Below are 18,902 nucleotides of genomic sequence, written 5' to 3'. Positions count from 1 at the left end.
CACAAATTCATATTGATTCAGTCTGAATCATTCAGATGTCAAATAAAACAAAACTTTTAATATAAGCAATCAAGAATGCATACACAAGAGCCATTTGTCTCTATACCACATGCATTACATGATAAGGAAGTTGATTTAAGAAAACAATAAGCAAGCCAAGAAGTCAAAATCCACAACAATTGCAGAAATACTGAATATTATCACCATAAAATAATTTATTCTTCATTCTTAAATAATAAAAAACTTTTCCTTTTGACACTTTACCCTATTTAACTTCTCGCTTTTGTTTGGTTCCATGACACTTCCAACTCTTATCTTTATTTAATGCTATGATGTTGCTACGGGTACTGAAACTTTTATGAAATTCACAATCATATGTTTGAGGTTAGGAATATTTTATATGCATCTTTTAGTTCGTTAAGCAGTCACTCATATTCATTTATGTCACCATGAATAAATTTGCTTCTATTTTATTTCATTTCTCATTCTATTTACACATCACAGACTTATGTGATGTGACGAAAATTTTGTATCATCTAATTTTTTCCTGTCATTCATTTTTTATTATGTTAAGCAGTTCTTTCCTGCTCTAATTTATGAGTAATATGGTTTATGAGATGGATATTTATTTATATATGACTCATTTGTACACAGAAGGTTGAAATCTGATGTGAATATTGAAGGTTGGATGGATTTATGTAGTCTGTCATTAAAGTGAGATGAGTCTTGCTACATTTTAAGTCTTCTACTTCATTTAACCTTGAAAAATACGAGAAATGAAAGTTAGCGAATTTTATACTTTAGTTCGGCTCCATATGAGTGTGTAGTTAAGGAATTGACCGACACATCGACCTATGCCAACGGTTCTCAAATTCAAAATTGATGCAGCTTCATGTACATGTTTGCTTTGGACTTACGGAACTTAATGACAAGCCCATGTAGTTTTTAGTTTTTCGGAAATTTTAGGGAAGTTTTAGCAAGATTTAGGGTTGTCTAGTACGGATTTGAATTTCAAGATTGAGTCGTGTGATCCCGAGATCAATTCTGAGATTCACGACATCCTAGGATTGAGATGCCGGAAAGCTAGAGTAATCCAGTTAGTTACCTCAGCCTCACAATTCCATAAACCCAAGTTGACAGCTTTCACTTGACCAGTTGCATGTCTAGTTCTTAGAATAACTAATGCCATTCGGACTCAATTTATCATGCTTAGAAATGGACATCCATCGAGTTAAAATGTAAAATCTAGTCAATTTGAGATGATTTGACAAATTTATAAGCTTCATGTAGCTGGAAAACTCGGAAATCTTTATATAGAAACCCTTTATTCATATAAATCACAACCAGAACACACACACATCCATCCTTTAACAAGAACAAAAGAATCCATTCACATACAAATTTGATCTCACAAAGAAAAATATCGGAAATAAAATAAAAAGGAAGGAAGAGCAAAAAAATGTTTCCATGCGTTATATTTTAATTTACCTAAGTCTTCTTTATTCAATATACTATCAATTGATATGAGCATCAATGCTTGCATTCAAATGATTTTCTAATGAAAATTCAATAAAATTCTCTAATCGCATTAAAATTTAGAAAAGTCTTAAAAGACTGATCATAGGAAAATTGAATATTCAATCTCTTAAAATTTTCTATAATTGGTCAGAAAATGAAATTGAGGAGGCATTAGAGATTTGTATATATAATCTTCTTATATCCATGAAAAGTCCTACTCAAGAATCAATTAGCATTTTTTACCTGTTTATACCATACCAAAAAATAAGACAGAGGCAAAGAAGGAAGGCAAGAAGATTATTGAAATAAATCATAATCGGCCTGTTTCACTAAAGTGGATTATCCTCATTTTCGGATAATCCACTTCAGTTTTTTGGTAATATCTCTAACATTTTGAAAGTTTTTAAAGATATATTATGTGATACAAGTAGAGTACACTTAAACCTATATTTTCGTATATTTGGAATTTTTGGTTCTCAATCGTTGACAAATTTATCGCAATGATTCGGGTAAATCTACTAGATTTGACTGAAAAATTGAATAATTAATACATCTTAAGGACCAATAAAATTCAAAATATATAGAATTGTCACGGATGAGTCCCATTATTATAAACTAAACAAAATTATTGCAACTCTTAAATCGCCTGAGATATTTCCAAAAAACTGAAGTGGATAATTCGAAATCGAGGATAATCCACTTTAGTGAAACAGGCCGAATAATTTCCTACTGATGCGCACCATTGAATGCTTTTCAAATTAAATGAAAATTCTGTACTTCTGTGTCTAGTGGTTTCCTTGTACAGCAGCAGCAGCACACGAAATAAGGATGGAAAATATTGCTGTTTGAGGAACGAAAATGAAATGCCTTTTTCTTTCCTTCTTTTTTTATATTTCTCGCTCTTTACTCATCAGAAGTTGTCTGACTTGAGAATATGTAAGTAAGGCTGGTTAAGTATGAAACGCACTTATGGATTTAAATGAAACAGAGTAAAACTTGCTTACTTTATTAGCACAAAATTGGGTTAATTGGTCAAAAATCCAGGCTCAGGTTCACGTGACTCTGACTTGGTTCCTGGATCGGATCAAATCCAGCACCATGTTTAGTCGAGTATACTTGATGATGGATTTTGGATCTTTTAACAGACTTATGCTTTTCGGGATAGTTTCAAACTTTGCTGGCCAATTATAGATCGATTATAAACCTAAATTACGTTGAAACTGGCCTTGGAGCTGACTATCCCTTGCTAATTACCACAAATTATTCATGGCAACCAAGTAGCTGTTGAAGAGCATCAAAGTGTTAACTGCCATAAAAATTGTCCCTTCGATAACATGTGGCTAACATAAAAAGCATGTACTAATCGGATCGATTTCCCTCAAAATTCAAATTGACTTCAAGTTCTCTGTAAGCATTGATCAACATCAAAAATCCCTTTTTGACACGAAGTCATCCACAAACCTCATTCACATCTCCTTTACAAAAGTTGCTCCAAAAAGAAAAAAAAACACGAAGGAAAATGAAAAGAAAATAACACAAAATTGTTCTACGCAGAAAGAAGAGAGGGAGAGAGAAGGAAGAAAAAAAAATTGTACATTTAAACTTTCACTGCTTTGTGTGATGAGAATTTTAATATTTTCTAATATTGAATGCTTAACTGCTCGATGCTTTGGTAGAATTATAATTTTATTCATCTCTTCTTTTTTTATGATTGAAATTCGGAATATTAAAAAACTTTCTTACATCGGTTATCATTTTTTATTACAACAAATATCATCCACGTTTTTCTACTCTGTTACTTCTATTGTATTCGACATATTATGCTGCTATAATATAGATTTTCTCTTTCATTTGATGATATTTAATGTTTATTCTTCAGAAAGGTTCGAAGAAATTCATATTTGATGTTACGAATGACAATATTTGATTAAATTTGAGCTATTTTTGGGAAATAATGAAATCTTTTGTTCCTAGTTTTTTGAGTATCTTTAAGTCTTTGATGTTGATATGTAAATGATGTGTAAATATTAGGATTGATATGTAAAAGAGCGCATTTAATGAACAATTCTAGGGAAAAGACCGAAGAGCACAAAATCCGGCATAATTGATCCAAAATCCGGCACAATTCCAGCTTGTACCTTGCATAGTCCCTGATGTAAATCTAATCTGGTACGAAGACAGAGTCACGTCGGCCTGGATCCAGAATTTTGATCAATTATCCATCTTGTGCTATTTAAGAAGACTTTGGATTGCTTTCGTCCATTACTTAGTCAATTTGTGGTTTACAGCACAGAATCCTGTCAAAATGAAGACACTTTATGCTCAAAACAGTAAGATACAATAGAAATTAAGGCACACTGCAAACTTAAAGCTTCCTCATCAAAGACATTTCGAAGAACAAGAACTTTCATTCCTAATTAAAATCATATCAAACCGAAATTTCGAAGAAAATAAATATTCAAGTAAACATAGCATGTATCCATGATATGCTTCAAGCCATTAGCTGACTTTAATCTTCAGAAATGTTAATATCTCATTTCTCTAAACATAAATCTAATATCATCCTTTGTGTCAACACTTTTCTTTGTAGATTTTCAGGAAAAGCTTTAAGCACTTCATCAAACTCAGCATGTTCGCTTACATTACCTAATTTCTCAGAATATTACCAACAATTTGGTGCTCTTTTCTCAGCTTAGAGATAAAAAATTTTTGAATCAAATTGAAAGAATAATCAAATTAAATCACAACAAGCAACAAGATGATAAAAATTTCCGTTTTATTAATCCATTTTTTGTTTTGTTTTTCAAAGAATGACGATAAAGAAGATAAGAATCATCATGGGAACAGTGAAGCATTAGACAAAAAAAAGGTTAAGTACTTTTTAATAACATAATACAACTTTTGTGTTATGTAGAAGGAATAAGCAAGGCACAGTAAGGAAAAGAATTGGCAATAAAGTTCAGGAGGATGGAGATTAAAAGCGCAATTCTTATGAGGAATGATTAGTTTAGAATCCCGAACAGCACATCATCAAACACGGGTAAGATAAGACATCAGTAAGTTGCTGTATTAATTGGAAGACGCGAAGTTGCCCTGACGTCACTATAACGGTTGATTTCAACCAATTGTGCTGCTCGAGAATCAGTTAGCTCCAATAAAGTCTCGTTGATTTCAAGTACCAGAAACTATATCTGATTTGGCAACGACTGAAATGCGAGAAAATGCACTTATTAAACTTCTCAGAATAATCATCCCTCCAAAGACAGCTGACATGTCAGGCAGACAAATCGAGGACATTAACGACTGTCCCCTTTGGAGATATTCACAAAAAAACTTTCTTTCATCTATAAAAGAATCAACAAACATATCTCCAAGTATGCATGGTGGAAGCATATTCATGTGAATAAACATCATCATGACGATGATTATACGAAAGATGATCAGAGGAAGTTTTTTTTTTTTCTTTTTAATCTGTTGTTTCTGTATATTTGTAGGCTGAGCATACATACGACCTCATTATAATATGCCAGTTTGCAGGGCCATAGTCTTGTTTAAAAATTATACTTGCCTCTTTAACTTTTTATTCTTTGTTTTCTTTATTTTTCTTTTTACTTTTAAATTCTATGTAAAATTTCGCTAGCTTATCATCATAGCTTTACATATTTTTGCACAATTTCTTTTCACTCTATAAGATGCTTTTATACTAGACATGAGAATGCTGTTTTAAACATTTTTAAATGCCATTTTAGTGACTATACGAATTATTATATTTACTTTGGATCTTTGGCATAAGACATAAGCATTTTCAGCTGGAAACAGACTTCATAAATAAAATTATTGTTCTTGTTAGTAGTTTATGAGGCGTAAGTTGCAGTAAACGGTAAAACTTTGCAGATTATGGATGAAAAGGGTTGCCATTAATCACATGAATGAAACTTGAGCCTGTTAAAGCATATTTTGGATAGTTTCTTAACTAATGGTTTGTTAGACTTGAATATTTAAGTGTATTCCTGGATATCACACGGCGGGTAATCGATCCAGAGTTCCAACATAGTTCGAAGTTGCCTTAGTATTAGGATGGTAAACAGTAAATTGGTAAATTTTCTTTACAAAACCCAAGCTTGACTTTAAGTTCTGAACAGGCTATGAGCGATATTCAAGTTAAAAATGCGCCTTTTTTATTCATCATCATAAATTCCAATCCAACAGGATTTTTCCTAAAACTCATTTTTTAGCTCAAAAATTGAATAAGAAAATGACGACGATGCAAAAGAAAAGAGAGAAAGGAGATGTAAAAAAGAAGACATGTCTAACCATAAACAAATTATTCTAAAATTGCCAAGTCGTGCGGAAGTACAAAGATAAAAAACAGTTCAATAATCTTTCTCTCGTTTTCATACGATTGAAGAAGAAGTGACGATGATTCTGTATACAAAAAAAAGATATATTTTTCCTTAACACAGTCACTGATGTCGAAGATCACTAATGAGCTATTGATAAATGCCTTACGATGGAAATTACTTACAAGGAAAATGAGATATAAATTTTCTCTCAATGCAGGCAGTCACGCGTGGGTTTTGAGATTGATTTAGAAATTTTTTTTTTTTTCCCATAGACATTTTCATGAATTTTTTAGGCTTTGAGATTTCTTTTAAGGAAATTATCAGATAAGAATGACTTTTCAGTAAAGTCACATTAACAAAATTTTACATTAAAGAACGATAATGACGTACTTATTCGATATAATTTCTTTTGAATGACAACATCTACCCACGAAAAGTAAGTAGACAAGAATGGAAGCTGTGGGACGAAATTATAATGAGAAAATTTTTTTGAACTTTATAGAAGTTAATGATTAATTTTTATGAATCATTATTGATGATATCTGTTGAGTTAATGAAAAGGAAAGTCATGTACAATAGGACAATGCTATTGTCAAGTCTCATTTTAAATATATTCTTTAATCTGGCAACTGAAATGTGATTTTTGACTACAATGTTGAAGTTCTGTAATCTCGCAAGGCTCACTGCATAGTACAGACAAATAACTTAGCTCCAGGCCGGCATTTGTTTGGCCTGAGGTCGGATTACATCAAAATTAGCTGCAGGTAAGAATCTAGGGCTGTCTATGTTCGAATATTTCGTTCTCTGTACGTCACGTGCCTTTTAAAAGCACAGCTATCGTTTGAGATGCTTCTCTTTTCTTTTGAATTTCCCAAAATCTCAGCCTTGGAAGATTTTCTGGACGAGACCAGTATAAACGATGATAAACCTACCAAGCTCGATAGAGCCAGCTTCAGGAGCCGACTGAGGGAGGTAAAGTATTTTTAGCAAATCAAGTAAGTAAGTAACCTTTCAATCTCATATTATTAAGTAAGTAATAACCAGTAGCAACCAATCTGAACACAAATTGAAGCTTCAATTATTAAAATACAGAAAAAAACTACATTTCCCAGATTCACATCCAATATTTTTTGATTTAAATCCTTAATTACATCTAATTAATATTTTCCGTTGGATAATTTGCACATCAGAAATGTACATGCATAACGAACTGCTCTGAGTTATATCTTACATGCAAATTAATTTCAAAGATATTTATTCACGAAAGTTTTAATGAAAACCACACTGAAACTGTAACTGATGATGATGATGATTATAATTATTAACAAAAAAAAATCATTACACGAAAATCTGCTGAAATAAATTTTTTTAACAAATGATACATTTTGCTAGCGACATGCTCGATAGCATTATGAGATTAATATTTACCTCTTAATTATAATTTCATTTAAAATGAAAATAATAATTTTGCCGTCACCCTCGCGATGAGTGAGCAGAGATTGAGGTGGAGGGGAAGGAGATAAAGTAAATGACACATTTCAACTACTAATTAATGTGTCATAATAATTCGAACAGTATCTGGCGCTCTATCAAATTTATAAGTTCAATTACAAATGCAAAAAACAGCAGATTGTCAATGATGGCCGTTAAAATAGGCATGAAAATGAGAAATTACATTTAATAATGGACATATAATAAAATTGTTTATTCAGTAAATGGAAATTTTTTTTGTGCTGTGTTCGAGGGGGGATTGATTTGCCCTCAGGCCTATCGATCATAATCATCATCGTCGCTGTAGTAGTCAACAAAAAAAAAAGTTTCTGTTGAAAGCGAGGGATGGAATAAAATATGCGATATGAATGAATGAAAGAGAGAGTATCCATTTTAATTAAGTCAATTAAAATTCTTTTCTCGTTTCGTTCGGCTTTTATTATTATTATTATTTTTATTGTTATTCATTTTCCAGGCAGGCAGTTTTTTTTTTGCTGTAATAAATTAACGACAAAACTTTCTTTTTAGCGCATTTTTGGGGTAAAATGTCCTTTTATTTTCCTCACTTCGGAAGTTTAGAGACGATTATCTGAAGAATAAGACATTTAAATGCCTTGAAAATTGAGTTAGTTTGTGTAAAATTCATGTCAGACCTTAAATAAGTAACAATTCTTCATAAACAATGCTTAATTACTGATTATTTTACAAAAATAGCTTTCATCGATTTCCATTGTTTACTTTTTGAATTTTCAAATAATTTTGAAATCTTAAAAACCGTTAGCATTTTGAATTTCTTTTATCCGTTACAAAACCATGACTTTCTACTCACAAACTAAAAGCTAGCTACAATTAGGTTTTGACGAGTTTTAAACTGCCTTTAAAACATTTTGGTTACTGAGTATATCCAAATAAATCAACTAAGTACCAAAAGTCCTCAAAAATGCGCTCAAGCCATCTCAACCAAATCCACCATCTTCAGCCATAAATTCACAATTAGGATATTTTCATTAAAATATGACAATCAATTATTTTTCATTAATGAAATAACTGAACTGAACAGGAAGGAAAAAGAAAAGAAAGAAAAAATGCCACAAAAAGAAACAAGAGAGATAGCCTCGATATGTCTTGAGGAAAGAAATTATAAATAATTTAACTGAATAAGCAAACAGCATCTAAAGTACCATCTTCTTTCATCCTTTGGTAAAATTTATATGGACTTATATATACGCACGGACGTGGAGCGTGTTAAAATTATAATTTATCAGAGCCTTATTATAACCAATTAAGATTCGGGCGGAGCACAAGCAAAAGAGCCAAGAAGTCGTTGTTTCTTTTGGATGTCGAAAAAATATGTGAGGATCAATTGTTTCTAGAAAAATGAAGATGTTGTTTGAGGGGAAAATTGACGAATGTATTTGAATAATAATTATCTATTTAGAGCTTGCTTAGTTGAGACATTGTATATGTTTGGAGTAAGAGGCATATTCATGGCCGAAAGAGACAATGGTGGAATTGGCAGATATATGGAATCTATATTTACTTCAGCTTGGAGCTCCGCTATATGGCTTCGTAATGAGACTTTTGGTTCTTTTGGGGTGAATCTACATTATTAAAATGAACATGACATGTAGACATACATGACAGCAGAGCTTGATTTGAGTCGACTCGATTTGAATCGAGTAGAGCCAACTTCAAGCTCTGCATGAAAATTATCATTAATAGCTAGACATATCCTCTAATCTCAATAATATCGGTCCAGATACAATTTCATACAGTGAACAAAGCACAGAAGCTGAGTTGGTATGTCTAGAATAGCGAAAGGTCACCAAAATCTGCCTTGACATTCCCTCAGATTGAATACGGTAGCTGCTGTCGATTAGCCGACACTTAAACCACTTTGACAATCTATCTGTTTCATTGTTCATACATTTACCAATTCAGACAAAATGTAAAGCACATCTCACCTTCCTTCCTCCAAAAAAATGTCAATAAAAAGGCAATTTCCGGATATCTACTCAAAATGTATCTGTCTATAAAATTTTATTCTATTATCATCTCCAGTTGACTTGAAAATGGTGTGAATAAATTTGTAATATGATGGCTAGAAATAAAAGGCACAAGCTAATAATTTTAATATTCAGTCACAAAAGTGAAATAAAGAAAGCTGTTACTGCCATCACTTCCTTTCTTCCTGCGTTGACCTAAAAAATTATTCTTTAATGTCTCATGATAATAATTGTTAGAATACCTGTCCTGCGTGCCGTATCAATGTGCGAATGCGATGAAAATTATTTTATAAGCCTTATGATCATTATACCCGGTAAGCTTTTACATTTATCTCTTCTCCGGTTCTCCTCTGTCGTGTTACAAAAAAAGAAGGAACTTTCTAATTTCAATGAAAAGTAATGAGAGGACATTTTGAGTCATTTGCAGTATACTCATGAAGAAAAAATTATTAATATTTGAAGATAGATATTACCGTCCTCAATTGTGCTGTTTGTAATGAATAATAACTTGCGTATATGTGCGTGTGACTGTATATATGACAATAGGAAACATTTCATACGTGAATTGCATTTTTAAGTGTCTACTTACCTCAAATTTTGACTCATTTTTGCGTTCTTCTCATTTCTCGTTTTATCTTTTCATGCCTTACACTTTTAGGAGCTTTATTCATCAAGCATTGACTGTTTTCTGCTATTCGACGGTCTGTCTGTACCCTAAAATTGTTATTCAACGTATTATGAAGAGGTCTTTCAATTAAAAGTATGATTGCTAAGCTAAATTGATGACTGCTGTCCAAAATGGACGACTCCATTGTTGGAACCAACCAATAAGCTTCCACTTTCACTTACTTCCACTCTCACTTACTTCCATCCCTTGCGAAGGCACATTGCATCATATAGAGTTCGTATATTGACAATCAAACTTCATTTATGCGCTTCCGTCGACCATATGCCACCGTTCACAACCAAACTAGTTCTTTCTGACTAAAAGGAACAAAATTACAAATACGCACACGCATGTATTTTAGCACAAGCGAAGACAATGAGAAATTTTGCAAATTTATATGAAATGTTTATCTGCTGCTTTCTCATATTTCTTATGGCACCGCTATGCTGTATGCTTGTTGTGTCTGTGTTCTTCTTTACACATTAATTTATTTGGTTACCGTAACCTCCTCTCCATTGCCTGACAATGATTATGATGATGATGATGATCCAATTAAGATTACCTGCTATGACCTGTTCCGTGTCTATCTGTATGAATTCATGTGTTTGTATAATATGAATGCTTGTTTGCTTGCTTGCTTTGTTTTAATGAGGGCTTTCTCTTATGTTGTATTCTTGTGTTATTATATTGCAAGTAATTTAGTTGTTCTAGCATGTGCCTAAAATTCACATTGCTTACTAGGATATGAAATTAAAGATAAAATAAGACGAGTTAGGACATTAAATTGTAAGAGGAAAATTTTATTTCCTTGTTAATAGATAAATTTCATTACTCGATATTTACAGGGTTGGAGGTGCATTTACAGGTGGATAAGGAAATGTGTAAGTGCTTCATGGACTGAATTTAGGAGTTTTAGGAATTTTAGACAAACCTATAGGACAAGATTGTAGCCCTATCGGCCTCAAACTGCCACCACACTAGCAAATGGCTGACATGCATAATTTGTGCCCATCGGGTGAGCAGCGGTAAGGTAGTTTGGGGTCAGCACTTATTTTTAAAGCAATTCAACAACGATTATTCAATTTCCTGCTTTATTTTGTCCAAAAGAGGCAAATTCCTTGAAAATCTTATCCTACCCATGGGTTATACTCGTGACTACATCCCTAATGAGTGGGATATCAACCAAATTGCTGAAGTTTAGCCACTATGTAGCCCTATTAATATCGTATTTTTGGGTTCCAGTTCATAGCTCAATTTTCATCAATTGATCAGAAAGCCTTGACACTACTCTAGAAATGTCAGTTTTTGAGATGATCAGCTTACCAACTCTGCTTCTACATATTTTACTATAACACATCTATTTCCTCTTAAGAATTTCATTGTTGCTCACTATTTAACCATTGAAATATTATAAAACTAAAGCACTAATTGAAGATAATGGTAAGGTGAGCACAAAGCTATACTTCCTTAACATCCTTCCTTAATTAAATTTTGTTTCTGAGGAATAATCTCTAATTACCAATTATGCAGTAAGTAAATTGAAAATTTTGCTAAATTTTGCTGTAATAGAAGCTTGAAACAATAGAAATGCTATAATTAATCTATAAATAAATTCATTGAATTTTGAATAATTATTGAAGGATTTTAATTAGTGCTCTATATTTCCTGGCGTGAATATAGCTGTGAAATTGTATATTTGCTGTCTAATTATGGTTTGATGTGAATGCATCGACATTATTGAGATGCTTTTGGTTCCAATACAATAACTTGTTTCAACTAAATTCGTAGAAATATTCAAAATTTACAAAAAATATAAATTATATTGACATTATATGTAATTATAGTAAATTATAATTATTGATAATCTAAAACATTTACGCTCTACAAGAACCGCTTCCAGAGACAGTAAACAGCAATAAAATGTAAAAACCAGCAGTTATGTAGTTGACTAAATTATTTAATGATGAAACTTACCGCAACATCAACTTTTGTAATTTTATTTATTTCAAATATTAAGTTCTGTACTCCAGATGGATTTCTTGAGTTTATAAGCATTGAGAATCCAACGTCAACTAACAAGTCGATGGTAGTTTACAATTTTGAGAATAAGAAGAATAAAATTTATTTTAAAGCTGAGATAATTCGTCCATTGAACCACGTTATGGTATGAAATAAGAGGGGGTCTCTGGTTTGAATAATTATTCAAATCATAGACCCCCAAAAATTATTAATAAATCTGATGAATTTTTATTTTACAGCTAGCTGTCAATCTCTTCGTCCAAGAAGGCTTAAAATTCAAAGAACTTTTCAAATCAAAAGAATATGACTGGTGCAGAATAATCTCAAAAAAAGCCAAATCAAATCCATTATTTCGAACATTTTTTGAACCTTTATCAAAGAAAGTTCCAGCAATTTCAAAATGTCCATTGCAAGGACTTATAGAATTTGATCTTACATTTGAGAGAAAGAAAGTTATGATCTTTCCAAATGGAATTTATAAAATAGCAGCTCATGCGTCACGTAAAGATGATGAAGATATAATAACAACGGCGATTGTGCTGAAAATTAATAATTAAGGATATTTAAAACTCGTTGAAAATTGAGCTGCATTGACCTTTATTGACCATCAAAGTTCAATTTAAACTTGATAGGAATTTTTAAATAATTTAATATTGGTACTCATTTTTGTGTTATTGATATGAATCAAGTCGGTTAGGTAATAAAGATCAAGATTAATTGAATAACATAATACTTGCATCATGGAATCAATTGTCGATTATTCTTGTATGACGCACTGGAACCATGCTTCAAAGTGTAGCCTGAGTTACTACAAAAGGCTTTCTATCTGGCACTCTATTGCTGGTCTTTTTACAACATGTGTACAAATTTACCATTTTTGCATCCACTTGACATTCTCTTAGAACCGTCTTACGATATGGAGCTTCTACAGTCTCACGACTCATGCTGCTTCTGGAGTTTCAAAGCCCGTGATGCTTCTGAAGCTACAGTACGTCTTTTCATTTGTTGATTCCATCCAAAGTGGGTGTTTTTGTCCTCGTATTGACACTTTCTACTGCATGGCGCTTGCCAAGTGTGTGATCTAATCAGTGTTGTGCTGTATTGCGCTTTTGAAGCCTCTGTATAGGAGCAACGTTGAATACTCTAACATACAAATATCATGCTCAAAAAATTAAGGATAATAATTATAATATAGCAATACCTCAAAAATCTACCTTCACTCAGACACAACATCAAGCTAATTGTCTGATTAAAGAACCATACTGCTGAAAAGATACTCAAAGAAAAGTCTGAAATGCAATTGAAAATTGCTTAATTTTCGGAAATTTTGAAGCTCCTTCAATACCTCACTCAACCTTACTTCATTTTTTATGAGCATGTCTGGCTCTCCTGATTTTATGTACTTTACCTTATTACATGGAAAACAAAAGCATTAAAATACTTTCAAGAAGTCATCTAAACAATAATTTTATATCCATGGAGAAAGATGATATAATTGAAGTGCATCAACAAGCATCATAAAGAGAATAAGAATGAAAATTCAAAACTTTTTTTATGTTGTTTGCATAAAACTCTTTTTTATTGTTTGATTCTTTTCATAAAATGTATCTCTTTACATAATCTCAATCGTTATACAAGTATATATGCAATTATTAAGAAGCACTGATGCGATTACAATAAACAAGTATATAAATTCGTAATATAAATATAATAAGCATCATACATGATAAAAATAGTTTTTTTAAAATATGACAAAAAATTATCCTCATGTAGTAATATTTTATATTGTTTTTTATGTCTTGAGATGGATGTTCATTGTGCTGGATATCGTATTGAACTTTCAATGATGTACATACATATTTTAGGTATTTGTGCAATATTTTTGGTAAGGTATGGTAACATTTTTATACAACAGTATATCCTGAACTCATTATAGTGTATATGCTAGCTCTGGCTCTACCTTAGTAGATGATATAGTTTAAGGTAAAGCTACCCTTCTACAGTTTAGGAATGAATCCCAAAAACTGGTTTTTAAATTGACTTTAAGTAGAATTTTCAATCAGATTGTTCTAAATCTAATCTAAATTCAAGTACATTAGTGATTTTCATTGACATTAATGCTAAAGCCATGCCATTGACATTTGTTTCAGAATCAACAATACCCGAGCGGCACATTACAGCTGGCTAGGCATATATATATATCGACAATATGATGACCAAAATAGGGCACCACGTCCGGTGTTTTGACCCAAATTAAAGGGCGATAAAACTAATTTTCTCACCTCGTGCCACTCAGGCTGTATGTACTATAACATTTTGAAATTAGGTCAAAATAATTATAAATCATCTAAATAATTCTAATTGATCATTAATGACACAGATTGACTAAAACTGAGCACATTATTATGAACGTTTTACTACTCTAGCTTCTAATGATCTAATTTTCATTTAGAATTATATTTAAAGGTGATTTAGACTAGACTAGGTGTTATCTAGGCTAATACTAATGGTGATCTAGGCTAAGGCTAAAGGTGATGTAGGCTAAGGCTAAAGATGACTAGAGTTTTAGTCTTATCACTGCTTTAAAGCAAGCTTGAAGTGCTTTAGCCTTCTAATCTAAGTCTTGAACCTAAGATTAGTTCTTCAGTTTCTCAAGCTTTTGACTCATTCTACACTTACCTTCAAAGTTTTCATGCCCTAGACTCTTAAAGTGTACATAAGAACTGGACAATTGATTGATTTATTCACGCAAATTGAAATTAAATGAACAACTTTGTTCTATCTATGTACATCATCAGCCTACAGATACGATACAAAACTAACAAGAATGTCCATCTCAAAACATTAATTTCGTTAGACATATTCTATAAATTAATCATTAAAAAGCGTTTAATTTTCTTCGTTAATAGCACTTCCTCCCCAAATAACAAAACCAAAAGACAACAGTCAAATGGTAAAGTTGGAAGTAGTTTTCATGTTTTCTTCTACATAAGAAATTAGTTTTCGATTAGTTTCTATTTCACAAATAAATAAATAAATAATCAGATGAATAATGAAGAGTAAATAACAGAAAGAGAAGCAAAAGGAAGTAATAATAATTTGAATAATATATCGATAAAATATAAATTTTATTTAAAACTTTTTCAGCAACAGAATCAAAAAAAATTTGTTTCTCTCTCGTTCACAACCTTTTTTTTATATGCTATATATATTATGGAGCATGTATCCTTTTGTTTTTTCAATCTCGAGGAAGAAAGAAAGGAAGAAGTTGAAGCTATCTGACTTAAAACTTTTTTTTTGTGTTCCTTTATTTTTCGAAAACGTCTCTCTTCGTTCTCTTCGTGCTCAAAAGTTTCCCCCTAATTTTGAGCTTGTTAAAAAGTCATATTCAGATTGCTTTTTCCTATATCTGTCTTAATTTTTCTTCTTTTGTTCTACTTACTTGTTATAAAAAAATTATTGGAGGGGGTCCCATGTATCTTATTTTTCCTTCATACTGAGAATTACAAAACAACAACAGCAACTTTTGCTTTCGTGTACAATACGAACATCCTCATGATATACAGCATAAAATTTATATGAACTCGATTTGCTAGATATACTCTTATCGAATGACAATTTTCATGCTGTATATAAATTGACTAAAGATAACGTAGACGAAGACTGCACTAATGGAAAGAAAAAGTTTGTCTCAATTTGCAATTCTTTTGGAAAAAGGAAAAATTTTTTGTTGGATTTCCCTCAGTTCTCATTTGCTTTTAAATATTTTAGTTGATCATTTAAATTAAGTTTTTTTTTGTCTCTTCTAGCAAATTGATTGGAGTGACATTGAAGTAAAAGTTGGGATTTGGGGTTGGACAATGGGATGTATTGTTCCTACACACTGACTTGTAACTTTATTTGAGGTTACTTTTATTGTTTCTCAGAATTAATTGAAATTACTAATGCAGATTGAAGTGAATGTGACTGCAACTTTGTTGCCAGAGTGTAGGACATACTAGAATTGTGTGTAGGAGTTGACTGTCTGCATAGAATTCAAGGAAATTTTGTAATTTAATTCTTGAACTTCTCAAAATTGTCAACAATTTTAATTATTTCAGAATCCACAATCGTCATGGTGTCGTTAGGTCAACTTCACAGCTTGCCGTTAATAGGGCAACATAGCTATGTCCTAGCAGACACGATGGGCAAGTGGCCAAGATGTCATGGCATTGTTCAAGCTTGAGCATGCATCAATTGGTTTAGACAAAGATCCCATTTCATTTAGTACCTTAAAAGTAGTTTAACCAGTTGACTATCCCTAATCCCCAAATCTGATTGATATGAAGCAACTCAAGTCAAATCAGAATTAAAAATTCGATGTTAACCATACCAAAACATTCAATTTACCCAAAGACTTTAAATTCCCTAAACTTTTTTTTAATTTTTCAAAACTTTATAAAGCTTTATCCAAATGAAAAACTTGTTCCTCAAAATTCAAACATCAAGGTTCTTTAAATGAATAAAGTAGAAAAATTAACTTTTCTTTTCCTTTCCTTTCTTTCATCCTTCGTTTTGCTCCTTGAAAAAGTTGAAAATAAAACAAAGTTTAATGTTATTGTCATTCATAGATTCAAAGCTTATAACAAACTCTCAAAAAAGATATTTCTATGTGATACAAAAAAGAGAGAAAAATTCGTTTTTTTTTCCTTCTCATAGTAAATATGTTTTGTGATTGTTGCCTCGAATTTTCATTTGCGGGCAATTTTTCATTAAGGTTATGTTAGAACACTCCGACATAGTTTCGAATTAACAGACGAAATATTTTTAAAGTTTATTTTGGTTAGCTTAAAATAGAAAAATAAGAAAAAATGAAAAACGACATTATTAGCACATGAATTGCTAGGCTATGTCTAGAGATGGGAGTTGTTGGGGTTTGTAGAAAGATTTTGGTGAATTTTTGATGATTTTTGAGTCGATTTTGTTGCTATAAATTAGGAATCAATGATTTTTGCAGGTTTTTGATGTGCTTTTGCAGTTCCTAGGCTTACTACTTGGTTTGCACAGCCTTTCAAAGGATCTGATGATTCATTCAAATTAGCTGCATTTTTAGCATGCTTAAGACATACCATGTGCTTGTGGTCATTGTATGCAAGACAAACCAAAGATAAACACCAATCAGATCCAAAAAACATCACCAAAACCTTCATAAAATCCACAAAAATCCTTCAAAAATCCACCAAAAATATCCATCAATCCCCCCATCCCTAGATGTACATCTTATAAAAATAATTCATTTATTTTTTTATTTTACAAAAATTCACCATTTCCAATATGTAATGTCCCGGGTGGTACTCTATAGCCAGGGTATGTGTTGCTAATTGCATTTTGTGCAAAGAATCGAGAATAATCCTACGAGTAAAAAGTAATAAAACGACAAATTGTAAAAAAGAAACAACAACAACAAGTACAGTTTTAAAAAAATAATTTAAAGACAAGCTTGAAATTAAAATCACATAAAACGTCAATTCTTTAACGTAATTAAATGGATTGTAATTAATTAATGTGAAGTAATGGAGTGGGTGGATTGTTAGATTTTATGGAGTGAATTTGCAGACTCATGCAACCGTCATCTTCTCTTTTGTGTGTATGTATGTCTTTAATTTCATAGTGATTTTTCGGAAGCGCATTTTCTAGATGAGTTGTGATGATAATGAGTATTGCTTCTGTTCTGTCGGGTCGGTGACTTTTTCTATTCACACTAAAATGTTATCTACTTTGCTGTGTGCTAATTAAGGTTTAATGAGGGACAGAGCTTGAAGTTGACTTCGAATTTTGTATGGAAAGGTCGACTAGACATGATATGAGTCTACATCGAGCTCTGATGAGGATGATTAAAATATGAAGGTACGCAACTAGATCCCTAGAGATAGAGGCATATTCAGGAAGAGAGATTAGTCGGCTGTCAACCCCCCTCCCCTCCCTAGAGATCAACTCATCTAACTGTTGTTACACCCTGTGTTAAACCCTTAGAAATAAGTCACTATAGCTACTATCAAGATAATTCTAAGAAGCGCCTTATCATCAACAATCTCCCAACTTCTTCTTAATTACATCATACCATTTCAAATAATTATTGAAGTACCGTAGAAAATACTTAATTATTCACAAATGAGAAGCAACGTTCTTGTAAAATATTTTTTTTTTGCTTAAGTCTGCAAGTTTCACAAGCTCTTCTTAATCATTCATTATTAAATGAGATTTTTGCTCCATTTAGTAGTCATTAAAATTATTTGAGCAGAGACACAAAAAATTTTAATTTTGTTAATTCCACAGGGGGCAAACTGAAATTAATGATTGTCATTATTTGACACATATTACAGGTAAATATGCTTGTTAAAATTAAAATTATATTCATTCATTTACACACAAATACGTACAGCTATAGACAAGAATTTTCATAACGATAATAAAATTTGGGACCCGATCTGCACACGTTGAAGTGTTGCTACTATAGGGACGGGGTGGCAGTGTACTTAGGACCAAGTATACGGCCATAGGTAAGCCAACAGACTTAAGTGAGGGTACTTATGAGTATACTCAATCAATATACTTAAGTATCCTCAATTTAGCGACCATAAGTACACTTCCACCTCATCCTTATAGTAGCAACACTTCAATGTGTGCAGATCGGTGAGACAACAACTATAAATGTTCAACAAAATCAATTAAATAAGGAACAAATCCATAAATCTTTTGTCCCATTATCCAAATTAATATGTAAGCGAAAATTTAATTTTCCTTTCAATTTGCTTAATACTTTTTTCCCTCTACTGCTCCTTCAGTTCTCTCTCTATTCTCTCTGTCTCCATATTTGTT

The 18,902-nt window shown here is 31.9% G+C and overlaps 1 protein-coding gene across 2 annotated transcripts in view; it reads right to left on the bottom strand.

The window, feature by feature from the left end:
• Positions 1–15,148: 15,148 nt before the first annotated feature.
• LOC139094487 (uncharacterized) overlaps positions 15,149–18,902 on the bottom strand; it is a 107,762-nt gene continuing 104,008 nt past the window's right edge. For both annotated transcript variants that reach the window (XM_070645523.1, XM_070645525.1), the window contains exons 8-9: positions 17,348–17,435; positions 15,149–16,870 (exon numbers count right to left, since the gene is read on the bottom strand). In XM_070645523.1, coding sequence (XP_070501624.1) covers positions 16,851–16,870; positions 17,348–17,435 — 108 coding nt within the window. In that variant the 3' untranslated portion in view covers positions 15,149–16,850. The remainder of the gene's footprint in view (positions 16,871–17,347; positions 17,436–18,902) is intronic.

The sequence above is a fragment of the Chironomus tepperi genome, unplaced genomic scaffold (genome assembly GCF_022539635.2).
Source record: "Chironomus tepperi strain 1889 unplaced genomic scaffold, CSIRO-AGI_Ctep_v1 contig_354, whole genome shotgun sequence".
NCBI lineage: Eukaryota > Metazoa > Arthropoda > Insecta > Diptera > Chironomidae > Chironomus > Chironomus tepperi.
The sequence above is the reverse complement of the archived record's forward strand: the minus strand, read 5'-3'. Positions and strand labels throughout refer to the sequence as shown.